This window comes from Panicum virgatum, chromosome 5N, assembly GCF_016808335.1.
Source record: "Panicum virgatum strain AP13 chromosome 5N, P.virgatum_v5, whole genome shotgun sequence".
NCBI lineage: Eukaryota > Viridiplantae > Streptophyta > Magnoliopsida > Poales > Poaceae > Panicum > Panicum virgatum.
In genome coordinates this window covers 9,127,037-9,144,137 of record NC_053149.1, presented here as the reverse complement: position 1 = coordinate 9,144,137, position 17,101 = coordinate 9,127,037, and the positions used below count along the sequence as shown (strand labels likewise).

Below are 17,101 nucleotides of genomic sequence, written 5' to 3'. Positions count from 1 at the left end.
AATTTCTGTTCTTGCTGTTTTTTTATGCAATTTTTCTGTTCTTGTTGCACATGCCTTTGGCAGATGTGGATGTAGCGAACGGACCAAAGGTCCGTTGGCTAGCGGCGGCAGTGGCCGCGCTGCCCGCCCGGGTTCGAGCCCCGTCGGGGTTGAATTTCCGGGTGCGCACCGGGTTTATCCCAGAGGGGTGCGTGTGTGCTTGTGTACAGGTGTGTGGTGTGTGTGCGTGTGTAAATCCCGGCAGGTGTATTTTCGGATTTTCCGGCAGCCCATTTGTGTTGAGCGTGCGGTCAGCGTGGGTGCCCAATTGAGTTCTTAAATGATTTCTCTTGCATGCTTAAAAAAAATGTGGTTCTTAAATGATTCCTCTTGCGTGCTTAAAAAAAATGTGGATGTAAAACCTGAACTGCTCCCGATCGTCCTTCCTACGCGCGACATTACTCGCACGGAAAGCCAGCCGAGCACGCCGGTCCCTGTCTGCTGCCATCGCTCGCCCCGTCCGGCGTCTTTGGAAGCGGATGAAGCTAGGCAGCTCGCCAAAGCCCTGCAACCTACCGCTCCTCAACATCAACTACTCCTTCCTGTGCTGAACTGCAGACCATAACACCTGTCGGAGCACAGCAGCGCGCCTCGGAGGAGATGGGCTCCCCGTCCTACCGTCTCGCGGCGGCGATCACGATCCCCTCGACGGGCGAGTTCCTCGTCGTCCGGCAGCCGCGCCCGCCGTCCCCGCCCGCGGAGGAGGGGGAGGACTACCGGCGCTTCGTCGACAGCGACCTCTACGACCTCCCGTCCGCGCCTCTCGAGCCCGTCGCGGGGGAGCCCCGGTCGGAGGTGGCCATCGCCGGTGCGGACTCCGTCGCAGGCCTCGACCTCTCACGCTTCGACGTGTCCGCCGCCCTCGATCAGGTGAGCTACCCCTATAGCCTAAGCAGTTATTGCCTTTTTTTTCCTCCAAGTCTCTTCGATTCGACCGGTAATTTTTGGAGGCTGGCTGTCATTGCATCGAATTTGACAAATGTAACTGTTGCTTCTCGTCAGATTTTTGACCGATTTGGCTTGCCTGAGGGGATGCGTGGGGAGTGGCGGCTCCTGAAGTACGTGGAGGAAGCAGAGTTTGGCCCGGACGCTGGCGTCAAGACGGTGTTCCTCATCGGGTCGCTGTTGTCGAAATTGGATGCTCTACCAGGTGAGATGCTTAAAGTTTTAGTGTTTCTGACTAGTATAAATTGCTTAACCGTTGTGTGTTGTGCCTTGTACGTGGCAGAGTCATGTAAATGGATGACCAAGGAGTGTGCATTGGGGCTGCTTTCTGAAGCGAAGCCCGGTAGCGATCGCATAGGGCAGTATGCATATATTGGACTTCTTAATTCTGAGCTGTCATCAAACAGCACGGCTGTCCCTGCATTGCCCTCCCAGGTAGCTACGGTTTTGCTTCCTTAAGTTCGTTCATAGAATAGAGATAATTATGATACCAGAAGTGAAATGCTTGCCATTTCCTAATATGAATTTTCAATAGGAGTACCCACCTGGAATAACTCTTGTACCGATGAAGAGCAAGACATTGCAGCCATTCCGCACAACTAATCTTGTGGTAGTACGAGCAACCAATGCTTCTGGTGGATCTACATGTTCTGACTTTTTTGCTTGTGGGGATGCTCTACTGTTAGATCCTGGATGCAGCTCTCAGGTTCATGCAGAGGTAAGAGCAATTTCATCAGATTGTCTTCTTATTAAAAAAAACAATGGATATTCATGAAGTATCTTTCACTTAATTATCTTGTGAATTGCATTTTCTTACTTGGATTTGTTTACTTTAATTATTCTGAGTGGATCATTGTAGAGTTTCAGAGGGTGATTCCTCTTATTCATTTGCTTCAGTTCCTTCCACAATAGAACTATAGTACTTAAGTTACTGAATACTGGCACTGTCTTCTTCATAACAGAAGTGCTTTTGCCTGATTATTTATGTACTATCACATTACAATTAACAAAAAAGAAATGATGGCACTGGGTCCAAATTCATTAGGGGACTTCTTGCTAGAACATTAGCTTTTCAAAATGTACCGATTGCTTTTATAGATAACATTGCCTACACAGTTGCAGGGCTGCAATTTGCAGTGTTTACTAGAATTCTATTTTGAGTAGAAGCCATCCATTTGCATGTACCGGTTCTCCCATTCTATTGAATATTACATTCTTTATCATGTTCAGCTTGCAGATCTCGTCGATTCACTTCCAAAAAAGTTATTAGTCCTTGTCACACATCATCATCATGATCACATTGAGGGTATGGTGAGAAATGTTTTAGTCAGCATTTCGTTAGTTCTTTTATATCGCATATGTGGGATCATCAAATCAAGGTGGTGAAATATTTATCATGTAATAGTGTTTGTTGTACTCATTACTGCCAGACCTGCTGTCCATCCTGTCCATGAAAAGAAAGTGAATCCATTTTGGTTTGAAATTGTAGGCCTTTCCGTCGTTCAGAGATGCAATCCTGATGCTGTTCTTCTGACTCACGAAAACACAATGAACCGCATTGGGAAAGGTGATAAGCTAAATCTGTTCATCTCATTTTGTTATTGTAAAACTTATCATCATTGTGGCGGAAATGTATTCATCTTCCTATTTCTAAAGTTCTAAAATCAGTTGGGAAGCATGATACTTGATAAACTGTATCTGGCAATTGAAAAAAAAAATGTCTTTGTTGCTGTCAAACCAACTACAAATCTGGCACCTCAACTTAGTTATACATTCCAGATCACCACAAGTAAATCGTACTTAGAACTTGACAGCTTGATGCGAATATAGGAAATCAATCGAATAGTCTTTGGTACATCTAAATGTTTAGCATGATATTGTTCGTACTACTTCAGGTTTTCCTAAACGATAATAGCTATATAATAATTTAGTGTTGTGTATCAATTTAGACTGACACTGTCATTTCACTAACTTAAGAAATATGTGTTGCCCATACACAGGCGTGTGTGTGGTTTAGCTCATACATAATACTTTTCTTGGACTGTTTGTGTTATCCATACCCATCTTCGATGCATCTCAATGTGTGATTCCCATGATGTATAGGAAATTGGCAGATTCACTACACTGCAGTAACCGGTGGTGAAAAGATATGCATAGGTGACCAAGAACTACAAGTTATTTATGCTCCTGTAAGTCAGTGCATTGCTTGCAGAATTGTTCTCCCATTTTTATGCCAACAAAATTTATATCTATGTACTTGCTGATGATAATTCTCCATGGATCTCTCAACAAATGCATTCAGTCACTGGAAAGTTTCTCAATAACTCAACTTATTTGCCTAACATGATCTATTTTACAGCCTAACTCAAGAACATCAAGCTATAAAAATGGTCTGTAGCAGTTGAAAGTAATATATGTAATGCTTGGTTGCTAGCAAACATTTCTCTTCAATTTCCAGAGGCAAAAATATTAGCAAAACTAGGACATGTCTTGTACAAACTTAATATATTTGGATATTCTTTTATATACGTTCCTGCTAATTGTATGGAACTTACTATGAGGAGTCACAGAAGAAACATATGTTATTTCGTTCAGATTTTGGGAGTTAAGCTATTTCCTGATGTGATCTTAATTCCAACTATTGTCAATTCTTACATGACTCATTTTTCATACCGAACTCTATTGATGAAAATGATGTAAATTTGCTCTTTGTGGAATTCAATGAAACTCGTATCAAATGCATTTGAGTTCATTTTTTCCTTTGTCAATTAGACCGAAGCATAAGTTGAATTAATTTGACGAAACATTCTCTGGTGATTTTTAGATAGTTTTATTATTTCATAAATACTATAGCAGTGTATCGCTCGTATATTCTATTTCTATGTATTCTATTTTGGTCCTTGATTCATTACTGTAATTGAATCCTAGGGTCATACTGATGGTCATGTGGGGCTTCTCCATGTTAATACCAATACATTAATTGTTGGAGATCATTGCGTAGGGTAAGTATGTTCAGCTTATAAGTACTAGCACAGAAGGCATGTGTGATGTTCCAGTGTGAAGTCAACTGTAATTGTTAGCAAGGCATTCAGGGTTATGGTTAGCGGGCCCTAATGGGCCTCAGCTGGACTTAGGCGCCAGCCTTCCTGGCTGTGTGCGCCACCACCCTGATACGATAGATGGGGGGGGGGGGGCAGGGATCCCACTGATGGTGTTGTTTCCATAAACCTCTTAGGGTTCTCTGCCCTATATATGTACATCCTTTTGCACCTCTATCAATCAATCCATTATTTCCTTGCAATCTCTATTGCTTACATGGTATCACGAGTTAGGTGTTTTGATCCCTGCTCCTTCTGCTGCCATCGCGCGCCACACCTAGGCTGCACCGCGCGCCCCATCGGCTGCGCACCCCCCCTCCGGATCCCACTGATGGTGTTGTTTCCATAAACCTCTTAGGGTTCCCTGCCCTATATATGTACACCCTAGGGCACCTCTATCAATCAATCCATTATTTCCTTATTTCCCTGCAATCTCTATTGCTTACAGTAATTATGGGATCACCTTTAAGATGCTAACTTGTTAGCCAAATACTTAATGTCACAGTTTCTTCCATTTCAAGATCACATTGGAAAAGAAAAACACATGCCCAGATGCCTATGCTATGCACAACCTTGCAGTACACCTTTGCTGATTTTTTTTTCTTCTTACTAAAATGCAGTGTTTTTAAGGAAAAGAACCTGAACCAAACTTCTGTTGACGTTTGGAAGTGCTGAAATTTTGCAGGAGTGGTAGATGCCTGTTTTTCATTTGTCTATTTGGAACTTAAAATTTTCCCCTGAAGACGCAAACTGATTTGACTGATCTCCTGTGCTGTAGCAAGCAATATTGCATTCCTTTGCCACTTACTGAAACACTATCAAGAAATGGTTATATATTAAACCATAGTAAAGACGAACATGTTAATCTTTGACACGAAGTGGTACCAGTCAACTTTAATACTCTATGTACTCTCCGTACTCTCCTTCTCTTATGGGAAAAAAATCTTATGTAGTCTAAACTTCAATGAGTTGTGTTTGCTCAGTTGGCTGCTTATTTGTTTTTTCAATTTTTAAACCATTTGCAGGCATGGAAGTGCAACATTGGACAGTAGAAGTGGTGGCAACATGAAGGTAATTGCAATTCCCTTTTTTGGAACATGGAAGGTTATAATAGCGTTGCATTGCTTTACAGGCTTACAGAAGTTTGTGTAACTTGAGGGATATGTGCCCCCTTCTTCATGCACAAGACCCTCCAAAATAGTGCTCTATAACAGTGTTTCGGTTTGAAATCTGCAGGATTACTTTGAAACCACGTACAAATTCTTAGACCTATCACCACATGTCATAATTCCAATGCATGGAAGGATCAACCTATGGCCCAAGCATATGCTCTGTGGATACCTCAGGTTTGGCAAACTAATAATATGTGCATACTTTTTTTAAGAAAACGGAACTATGTTACTTCCCACATTCTACAGAAGCCTGGATCGTGTTATTCTGCAGGCTATATACAGTCGTTACAAGTTCCATGGTTAAAATTATTATTGTTTTTTAATTAATTCAAATGCAGCATGTTTACTTCTTAGTTCTTACCCATGTAAAGGGTTTTTATATTAATAATGGGAAATTCAACTGTGTAATTTTTTTGCACTTGTACATGTAGAGCACATATGGGTATATACAGCTACATCATTTCTTTTTTTTTCATTACTGTAGATGGTTTGTCACTTTTCAAGACTCTGCGGACATTCTGATTCAATCTTTGTTTTACTCTGTGTTACCCAGACACCCGTGTCTTAATTTTTTTGCCGAGTCGGATACCCCGCACCCGTGTCGGATTCCAAGTGTTATTTGTTGTGTCCCCAAAAATTCTAACGAATCGGACACCCGCACCCGAGTCGGACACCGACACCCGCACCCGTGTCCATGTAACACTGGTTTTACTACTTTCAGGAATCGAAGGTCTAGAGAAGCCTCCATTCTGAAGACCATAGAGAATGGAGCGCAAACTCTGTTTGAAGTAGTATCGAAGACTTACAGTGATGTAGACAGGAAGTTGTGGATCCCTGCTTCTTTCAATGTTCGCCTTCATGTTGATCATCTGAACTCCCAACATAAACTGCCCAAGGTGCGTGTTCGAAACATTGCATTTTGAGAGTCATCTTTCCCCTAAATGCCTTAATGAAGACAAAGACGTATCAGATTTCTGAATACTGTCCTTTTGATCTCGTAAAAATGTACATGATCTATATAGTGTAGGGAACATACTGCCGGAAATTTAGCCAAATAGATAGTTGTACACGTGAATATTGTTAATTTGGAGCCACATGATTGGGCTAGAGTTTCTCATTGTAGATGAGACTAGGGTTGGTTTGCATTTTGCAATCTTAAAGCTGTGCCTGACCCATTTTTGCAAGTTATTCAACCAATACACATATTGCCATCGTAGTACAAGGTATTCCTTATAGGGAAAGAATTAACTCTGCACCACTGCAAAGAGGTATACTGGAAAGTGCAATCAACCGTAACTGTGAGTATGCGGCTTTCACTACTATAGTTTATGCTCGTGAAAAACCAGAGACACTATAAGCATGGGTGAACATCGCTCCTGCTCGAGGGTGCGCGATGGCTGCATGTTATATGTTGTGCCAAAAACAGCACGGGAGAGTACAACATACAGACCCCTGGAGATATGCTCGTCCCAAACCAACTATACAAGATCTTCTTTTACAACAGAATACAAGAACTCCTATGCTCTTGAAACAGAACTAAAACAACTGGCCAAACATATCCCGTGGATCGATGAGTTTGTACAGTTGATAGATTATATAATACTGCTAGCTTCCATTAGATGATTTGTCAAGTTACGTTTTACCTCATTCACAAAAAGTGAAGTTATATTTTCCACATTTAACCTATACCTTCTTGGTTCTTGCTAGAACTAATTGTTCAATCGTGTTAACAGTTACTTAGTTTAATCAAGATTATTTTGGGGATCATCATGCAGGATTTCTCCTTGGAAATGTTCAGTCAAAGTTCTGATGATTTTCTCTCTAGCCTTTGATGGCCATGTATGAGAAGGAAATTCGAATTCTCAATTTTGAGTTTTGATTCCATTTCAGCTGCTCTTGTTTGCCATTTTACGATGAATAACACAATCATGGGAAACCAATTCTTGTAATCCATTATGTATGTAGATTGGGAACCAGGGTTAATATTATTAGACTACAATTGCATGATTAACCACTGCAACATATGCAGGACTTCTCATTGGAGAATTTTAAGGCGAGCTGTGGAGTGCATTTCATATTCCGTTGGGCGGTGGCGTATGTGCAATCCAATAGCTCCCCAGCTATCCTTGCGGCAAGTGCCCTTGCTGGTGGTCTGGCAATTGCTTGCGCTCTCAGTAGGAGCAGGGGCAAGCAATCATAGATTCTGTTGGTCGGTAATTTCCAGCTACATGCACGTCATTTTTTCTCTCCCTAAGATTCTGCTGCTACCATTATGTTGAGTGGAATGCTGAATTGCCAAAATTGTTGGCCTGCGTTTGTGTGGGTGAACTTTGCCACATCTATACACAAGGAAAGTGCTCAGATTAGGGCTTGGAAAGTGTGGGATTAGGATATGAATTGCTAGGGTTTTCATCCAAATTGTACTGAATCTGAATTGCATAGCTCTTACAGCTCACGATCGATCGCCTATCCGACTAGTCACCTTTAGCGTTGGTCCGAAGTGGCATACTCGAAAATGAGAATCTTCACTTTCTTCAGTCTTGTGCCGTCTTGTTACCGTGAATACGTTGACCTGGACAAATATAAAAAGGCTAAGAGCAGGCCTGTTGTCACTCCCACGCATGGCCGTGTCACTCCAGAGTTTCTCTGTTGCCACTCCAGGTTGTTTCTACCTTTTCCCTTCGACCGAGAAATTGAATGATAATTTAAACATCAGATGCGTTTCTTCAGTGCACAGATTTTAGCTCCAATTGTACCTCTCGATCAGTATTTTTGCTGTGTATGCACACCTGATTGGCAACACAATACAAAAGAATCGGCATTTGTTTCTCCCAAGGAGCAACGTCTATGCATAACGAACATGAGAATCTGCAGCTATGTTTTCCACGGGTAATTCATACCGGAAGCAAAGGAGCAACGTGCGATCGGTTGATTGCTTCCGACATATCCCCTACTGATAATGAAAAAAAAAGAGTTCGTGATCGCTAATACGGAATAGCTTTTTCAGGTAGAAGCCATCACTAATAATCTGCAGAGCAAGCAAAGCTGGAGCTGTGGGAGCGCGTGTATTAATGGTAGAGGTTCGATCTCGTTGAGGCAGTGGAGTAGCAGAGGTCGGGAGAGCAGCTGTCTTTCTCTCCCAGTCATGCCACGAGCGGCCGAGCCATGAACGACACAAAGAAAACCATGCCGGCTGCGGCGTCTCGCACAGCCGGGAAGCTCCTCAATGTGGTACCCATGCTTCTCCTCTTCTCCTTGGGTTTTGTCTTCGGCATGACCTACAACTTCCCAAACTTCTACCTCCCTTTCGTTGGGCCATTGCCCTCATCTCCTGCGCCGTCGCCACCACCGGCTGCTCCATCACCACCTCCGCCGCCACCATCACCGACGATGAACCCGCAAGCGGGGCCGATACGCTTCCTGGCGCCGAACACCGTGACGCACAACATGACCGACGAGGAGCTGCTCTGGTGGGCGTCCATTGTAGATAAACGGGTAGGCTACGCTAGCATCACTACCGCATATACCCAAGATACTTGCGAGTAGAAGATCATAGATCGTTACCACTAGACGCGCAGTGCAGCGGAAGAAGTCGCGCGTCGATGTAGAGGAAGTAGTCGATCACGTCCCACGAACCGAGCTCCTCGTACTTGATCCCAGCAGCCGATCAGCGCAGCAGTCGCAGCAGCGCCCCCACGAGTCCACACGTACGGGGATCAAACGCCGGGCGTCGGTGTGCTAGAACCGCACGCACGCCATGGGCGGCGGCCGAGAGAGAGGGAGGGGCGGCGGCTAGGAGGTGGCACAGCTCTCAGGTTTTGCCCCCTAGCCCCTCCCTCGTATATATAGGGCATACTAATGAGCTTCTATCTCATAGGCCCATTAGTAACCCTAATCCCTCTTGGATCAATATCCTCTTTGGCCTTTAAACCGTATTGTGATGATGGGCTCTTGGGCATATCACCAACAATCTCCCACTTGCACTAGAGACAATCATACATGCAAGCTTTCCAACATTTCAAACCCCTTAAGTGTGTGACCCGTTAGGTTCATGTGTAGGTGGTCGTGATCGGAAATCATTTCCGAATCACAAGTCAATAGCGGCACCTAGCAAGGCATAGTGACTCACAAATACACATAAAGATCATATCGGCCGAACCATAGATATACTCATACACCGATCCCTTTGCCACACGATACCAGTCAAGCTCAAAGCGAGATGCGTGCCACCTTTGTGATAGCTCGACCGTTCTCTCGATCTAATAGTGGATTCTATTCATAACTAACATTTAGTCATCATGATTAAATCTTTAATCACTTTGGCATGGCCATGCACTTTCAAATCCAACTATCTCGAGGGGCCCAGAGATATCTCTCCCGTTATCTAGGAGGGGCAAATTCCATCTTGATCCACTCACATCCCATTCCATGTTTCATGACACACCTGTAAGCTACTTTTGTAACTACCCGGTCACGGAGTAGCGTTTAGCAGCCCCAAGATGCACCACTACACACAGTGAGAAACAATGGCGATCTCAGGTCTAAGGATCCAGTAGGTATAACACTCAAGAACAACTGATGGCACATACAAAATAACAATCCCAACATTGTCTTGGAGTGGGTCAATCCAACACCATGTTCACCAACATATGTCCACATCATTAATCCGATATCTCCATATCCATGATCCGTGAAACATGATCATCAATTAATGCATGTGCTAGTCTCAACGTCGTTGTTGTCCCACACAACGACATAAACTTGGGATAATTTAGAATCATATCATTGTCAACAAAGAGTTTCACGAACAAGTCACATACTTGATAATCAATGTAAAAATAATCATTCATGGAACAAATAACAATTATTTATCATTACATAAACATACTCATGACACAAAAATCTCCCACGCACACTAGAATCACTGATGTAAGTATCTAATACCCGTAGATCTCATGTGCGCCTCATGCTTTGGTTGTGGGAGAGGCTTCGTCAACGGATCAGCAACGTTTGAATCCGTGTGCACCTTGCAAACCTTCACATCACCTCTCTCAACAAAGTTACGGATGAGGTGATACTTCCGCAGTATATGTCTGGACTTCTTAGTTGTTCTAGGCTCCTTTGCTAGTGCAACGGCACCACTATTATCACAATAGAGGTCCACTGGACTGGACGCACTAGGAACAACACCCAAGTCAGAAACAAACTTTCTGATCCAAACAGCTTCTTTTGCAGCTTCGGAAGCTGCAATATACTCGGCCTCTGTCGTCGAATCAGCCACCGTATCTTGCTTGGAACTCTTCCAGCTCACTGCCCCACCATTGAGGCAGAAAACAAAACCGGATTGCGATTTGGAGTCATCTTTGTCTGTTTGAAAACTAGCATCGGTGTAACCCTTTACAAGGAGCTCATCTTCGCCTCCAAATATTAGGAACATATCCTTAGTTCTTCTCAAGTACTTAAGGATACTCTTTACAATTGTCCAGTGAGCTTCACCGAAATCTGACTGATACCTGCTCGTAACACTTAGAGCAAAGGAAACATCTGGGCGCGTGCAAAGCATAGCATACATGATCGACCCTATGGCTAAAGCATAAGAAATCGTACTCATCCTCTTTTGCTCATCAGGTGTCGTAGCACACTGACTCTTGCTTAGAGCAATGCCATGTGACATTGGCAAGAAACCTTTCTTGGAATCTTACATATTGAACCGATTCAATATCTTGTCAATGTATGTGTCTTGGCTTAATCCAATTAGCCTTTTTGATCTATCTCTATAGATCCTAATACCCAGAATGTAAGCCGCCTCTTCTAAATCCTTCATCGAAAAACTCCTTTTCAATGAGGTTTTAACGGCTTCAAGCATTGGAATATCATTTCCGATCAATAATATGTCATCCACGTATAGGACCAGAAACACAAGTGCGCTCCCACTAGCCTTTTTGTAAACACAAGGCTCATCTTCATTCTTGATGAAACCAAACCCTTTGACAACTTCATCAAAATGAATATTCCAACTCCGAGATGCTTGCTTCAATCCATAGATGGACCTCTGAAGCTTACATATTTTCCCAGCATTTTTAGGATCGACAAAACCTTCAGGCTGTGTCATATACACATCCTCACTTAGATGTCCATTAAGAAAAGCGGTTTTGACATCCATTTGCCATATCTCATAGTCATAATATGCGGCAATTGCTAGGAGAATCCGAACAGACTTTAGCATTGCGACAGGCAAAAAGGTTTCCTCATAGTCAACACCTTGAATTGGTCGGAAACCTTTCGCCACCAATCGTGCCTTATAGATGTGAACATTTCCATCTATGTCTAATTTTTTTAAAAAAAATCCACTTACAGTCGACAGGTCTTACACTGTCAATCTGATCGACCAAGTTTCAAACTTGATTATCATGCATGGATTTTAACTCGGATTCCATGGCTTCAAGCCATTTGTCGGAGTCGGGTCCCATCATTGCTTCTTTGTAGGTCAAGGGCTCATCATTTTCCATCAATAATACGTGGCGCTCCTCCGTAATAAGGAGGTTGAGCTTGTCAGTAGCGCGACGTGCCCTTATAGACCTTCGTGGGGCTGGTGCCTCAACTACGGGTTGTGCAACATCTTGCACATCCCGTGGATCTTCAGTGGGTGCTGAAACAGTTTCGGGTGTTTTCTGAATTTCTTCAAGTTGCACCTTGCTCCCACTAAATCCTTTTGAGAGAAACTCCTTTTCTAAGAAAACACCATTGCGAGCGACACTTTGCCTTCCGCCTTATTGTAAAAATAATATCCTTTGGTTTCCCTAGGATACCCCACAAAGAAGCATTTGTCTGACTTTGGAGTGAGCTTATCTGACATCAAACGTTTGACATAAGCCTCACACCCCCAAACTTTGAGAAAAGATAATCCGGGACGCTTCCCAGTCCATATCCCATATGGTGTTTTCTCAACAGACTTACTTGGAACCCTATTCAGTGTGAACGCAGCAGTTTCAAGAGCATAACCCCAAAATGACAATGGAAGATCAGCTTGGCTCATCATGGACCTAACCATGTCCAACAAGGTTCGGTTCCTCCGTTCGGATACCCCATTCCATTGAGGCGTTCCGGGCGGAGTTAGCTGCGGAATAATTCCACATTGCTTCAAATGATCACCAAATTCAAGGCTCAAATATTCTCCTCCACGATCAGATCGCAGAAATTTAATTGTCTTGCCAAATTGATTTTGTACTTCATTCTGAAATTCTTTGAACTTTTCAAATGATTCAGACTTGTGCCTCATTAAGTAGATATAGCCATATCTACTAAAGTCATCAGTGAAAGTAATGAAGTACTAAAAACCACCTCTGGCTATTGAGCTCATTGGTCCACATACATCGGTATGTACAAGTCACTCGCCCTCTCACTCTGACCAGTGAAAGACGCTTTGGTCATCTTTCCAAGCAAATAAGACTCACATGTGTCAAATGATTCAAAATCAAATGAGCTTAACAATCCATCTTTATGGAGTTGTTCAATGCGCTTCTCATTTATATGACCTAAGCGACAATGCCAAATAAAAGTGGGATTCAAATCATTTGGTCTAAGCCTCTTAGTATTAATGTTACAGATAGATTTATCCTCAAGATCAAGAACATATAATCCATTCACCAACGGACAATGAGCATAAAAAATACCATTGCAAAAGATAGAAAAACGTTTGTTCTCTATTACAATCTTAAAATCACCTACTTCTTCCAAACATGAAGAAGAAATAATGTTCTTGCTCAAAGCAGGAATGCAATAACAATTATTTAATTCCAAAACTAATCCGGAGGGTAGAGACAAGTGGTAGGTGCCGACCGCCAACACCGCAACTTTTGCGCCATTGCCGACACGAACGTCCAACTCGCCTCTTGCAAATCTTCTAGTCTCACTTAGACCCTGCAACGATTTGCAAGTGTGAATCATCGATCCAGTATCAAATACCCATGATTCACTGGAACATAATGCAATATTAATTTCTATAACATTTATACCTGAAGTGGAAGTCTCACTTCTCTTCTTCTTCTTCTTTTCTTCCTAGTACTTCTTGCAGTTCCTAGACCAATGTCCCTTTTCATGACAGTGGAAGCATTCATCCTCAGAAGTAGGGCCAGATTTGGCCTTAGGTGCTGGCTTTAGCTTAGAGCCCGAGGACTCACCACTGAAACTCTTTTCCTTGCCTTTACCTTTGGGATTAGGAGGCGTCCAACGCTTCCTCTTTTTGTTCCCCTTCTGAATCATCATCACATGATTGGGATTCTTCTTAATGCTATCCTCTGTTGTCTTTAGCATCCCATGCAACTCACTCAATGTTTTATCCAAGCCATTCATCTGAAAGTTCATGATAAAAGGCTCATAGCTCGCCAGGAGCAACTGGAGAATAACATCAGTAGCCAAGTCTTGGTGAAGTTCAGAACCAATTCTGTCCAAAGTCTCAATGTAACCAATCATTTTGATCACATGAGGACTGACCGGGCTACCTTCTGCCAGCTTGCACGCAAACAAGGACTTTGAGATATTGAACCTCTCAGTCCTGGCTTGGTTCTGAAACATCCCACGCAGCCCCTCGATCATGGTATGAGTATCCGCATGCTCATACTGCTTCTGCAAATCAGGGGACATGGTGGCGAGCATCAGACAGCTGACATCAAGTGAGTCATTGCAGTGCTTCTCATAAGCTCTGCGATCAGCAGCAGTTGCATTGTCAGGGAGATCATCAGGATATGGCTGCTCAAGAACATACTCTTTTTTCTCTTGCCTGAGAACAATTCTCAGGTTGCGGTACCAATCAATAAAGTTTGTTCCATTCAATTTTTCTTTCTCAAGAACAGAACGCAAATTGAAAGCGGAATTGTTACTGGCAGACATGATCTACAATATTAAAGTAAAGCAAGATTTCAGCACTAAGTTTATGTAAAGACTTTCATTAACTGATTTAACAAAAGACAACCTACTATATCAAAGTCATCTTCCCTCTAATGACATATAGTGGTTCAAGATCCATAATCACTAAAATTCTAGTGAGCTTTAGCATCAAGGCTAAAAAAGTAGTGATACAGGTAAGTAACAAATTACTAATCACATCTCTATGCGACTCTTGTTTGTTGGGTGGCATACAATGCCCCGGCCCCAACCCTATGCCTTAAAGCCCAAAACTGTTTTGATAGCTTTGCTGAGTAAACCAATACTATGCTTGTGAATGTCCGACATCCACCCTATACAAAAGTGATAGCTGAGGGTACTCTACTTTGGTAAACCTACCACACAACGATCAAAATTTATAGGTGCAGCTATTGGTAAAAGGCATCAAAAACTCAACCTTTTCTGAGGGAAGCTATTCTATCATGATTAAAGAATCCACCATATGTAAAAGCATGAAAGAATAGTATGACAGGAAAATAAACATCACAGGCATATAATCATATTATATTGTGAATAGTATGGCCTCTTGCATCACAATGGGCTCCATCGCCATGGCTCCAAGGTGACCTCCATTGCCATCCGTCCTGTCTTGTGGTGATCATCATCGCCATCATGATTGAAGCCTCCATGAAAAAATACTAAGCTACTACATCTAATAGCTAGTGAAATAATTACATGAGGATTCAAACATCACAAGTCGACACGCAGGTCGTTATACAATAATGGTGCAACCTCAACCCGGTTGTGTTAACTTGTGACACGCAGGCCGCACAAATCATCACATACATCATCACATGACATTGAGGCCATACCATTCACATCACACCCTGCAAAAACAAGTTGGGCGTACGACGTGTGCTACCAAAGTAGCGTTTAGGAAGCCGCTACAGCGAGAAAGCAACGGCGGTCCCGCACTGTAGCGAAACGGGTAGGCTACGCTAGCATCACTACCGCATATACCCAAGATACTTGCGAGTAGAAGATCATAGATCGTTACCACTAGACGCGCAGTGCAGCGGAAGAAGTCGCGCGTCGATGTAGAGGAAGTAGTCGATCACGTCCCACGAACCGAGCTCCTCGTACTTGATCCCAGCAGCCGATCAGCGCAGCAGTCGCAGCAGCGCCTCCACGGAGTCCACACGTACGGGGATGAAACGCTGGGCGTCGGTGTGCTAGCACCGCACGCACGGCATGGACGGCGGCCGAGAGAGAGGGAGGGGCGGCGGCTAGGAGGTGGCGCAGCTCTCAGGTTTTGCCCCCCTAGCCCCTCCCTCGTATATATAGGGCGTACTAATGGGCTTCTATCTCATAGGCCCATTAGTAACACTAATCCCTCTTGGATCAATATCCTCTTGGGTCTTTAAACCGTATTGTGATGATGGGCTCTTGGGCATATCACCAACATCCATGACGCCCAAGGTCCAGAGCTCGCCGTACCACCGCGTGCCCAAGGTTGCCTTCTTATTCCTGGCGAGAGGGGACCTGCCGCTGCGGCCGCTGTGGGAGAAGTTCTTCGCAGGGCACGAGGGGCTCTACTCCATCTACGTGCACACCGATCCCTCCTACACCGGCTCGCCACCGGAGGACTCCGTCTTCTACCGCCGCACGATCCCTAGCCAGGTAATAATAATCAATCGTAGACTGGAGCAGCAGTCTGAGCACACGTCTTCTCGTCGTCGATCTCACGCTTCACTTTCAAGGCAACGAACTTTATATATATATATATGTGCATGCAGAAAACGATGTGGGGAGACATCACCCTGCCACCCTGGTGGCGGCGGAGCGGCGGCTGCTGGCGAACGCGCTCCTGGACCTGGGCAACGAGCGCTTCGTGCTGCTCTCCGAGTCGTGCATCCCGCTCTACAACTTCACCACCGTGCACGCCGTGCTCGCCGCCACCGACACGAGCTTCGTGGAGGCGATCGTGACCCCGGCGCGCCACGACGCGGTGTTCGCGGCGCCCCACAACATCACCGCCGCGCGGTGGCGCAAGGGGGCGCAGTGGTTCGAGGTGGACCGGGACCTGGCGCTGGAGGTGGTCTCCGACGGCACCTACTACCCGACGTTCCGGGACCACTGCGCCGGGCGGCGGGCCTGCCTCATGGACGAGCACTACCTGCCGACGCTGCTGAGCGTGCTGGCGTGGCCGCGGGGCGCCAACCGGACGCTCACGTTCGCGGACTGGGACCGGCGGCGGCGGACGGGGTTCCACCCGCACGCGCACCGGGCGGAGGAGGTCACGGCGGGGCTCATCGGGGAGATCAGGAGCGGGGAGCGCGCGGGGGCCAACTGCAGCGCGTACGGGGACGCCGCGAGCGGGGTGCGCTACCTGTTCGCGCGCAAGTTCATGCCCGACACGCTCGAGCCGCTGCTCCGGCTGGCGCCCAAGGTCCTGGGCTTCGGGTGAGAGTGAGACGAGATGAGGTAGTGGTGGTAATAGATTATGATCTAGTAGTTTCTTAACGATCCAACTTTTTTCTTATATATTTTTATATAAAAAATAGAGCCCGTCGCTTACATTGCTCGGCTCTTAAATTATATAAATTAAAATTTAAAATCTTTTACCACTCCTTGATCGAGGTCGTTGTGTTGCAGTCAATGTTTTAAATAGCGGATTATAAAATTTAACTGTACTAGATTCTCGTTATAGCTGAAACTATACTCCGCTATTTAGAACTATGGTCGCAGTGCCCGGGCTTTTCAGATTTTTTTTCTATTTTTGAATTACGGAAAAATTGTCAGGATGTGTGTCATGTAGCAACGCAACAGCTAAGATTAAAATTCCGAAGCTTCTGCTGACGTGTGCCTGAAAATGAGCTATCGTTTACGTTAACGGGAACACGTGGCGGTGGAACCTCGTTGCTTGCAGAGCTAGTTTTTTTTTTTTGAGGGGTCTCAGCTAGG

General features: G+C 44.5%; 1 protein-coding gene and 1 pseudogene across 2 annotated transcripts; both read left to right on the top strand.

Annotated features, from left to right (window-relative positions):
- Positions 1-430: 430 nt before the first annotated feature.
- On the top strand, positions 431-7,754 carry LOC120676016. Of its 2 annotated transcripts, none has more exons than XM_039957222.1 (12): positions 431-909; positions 1,042-1,189; positions 1,268-1,419; positions 1,520-1,702; positions 2,215-2,290; positions 2,474-2,551; positions 3,088-3,173; positions 3,913-3,986; positions 5,108-5,153; positions 5,319-5,428; positions 5,976-6,150; positions 7,284-7,754. In XM_039957222.1, the coding sequence occupies exons 1-12, from the start codon at positions 640-642 to the stop codon at positions 7,452-7,454; spliced, it is 1,569 nt and encodes a 522-aa protein (XP_039813156.1). In that variant the 5' UTR covers positions 431-639; the 3' UTR covers positions 7,455-7,754. The 2 variants fall into 2 exon arrangements, with proteins under 2 accessions (XP_039813156.1, XP_039813157.1); XM_039957223.1 differs by having other exon boundaries at positions 7,030-7,731.
- Positions 7,755-8,419: 665 nt separating this feature from the next.
- Positions 8,420-16,604, top strand: LOC120672929 (annotated as a pseudogene).
- Positions 16,605-17,101: the final 497 nt, after the last annotated feature.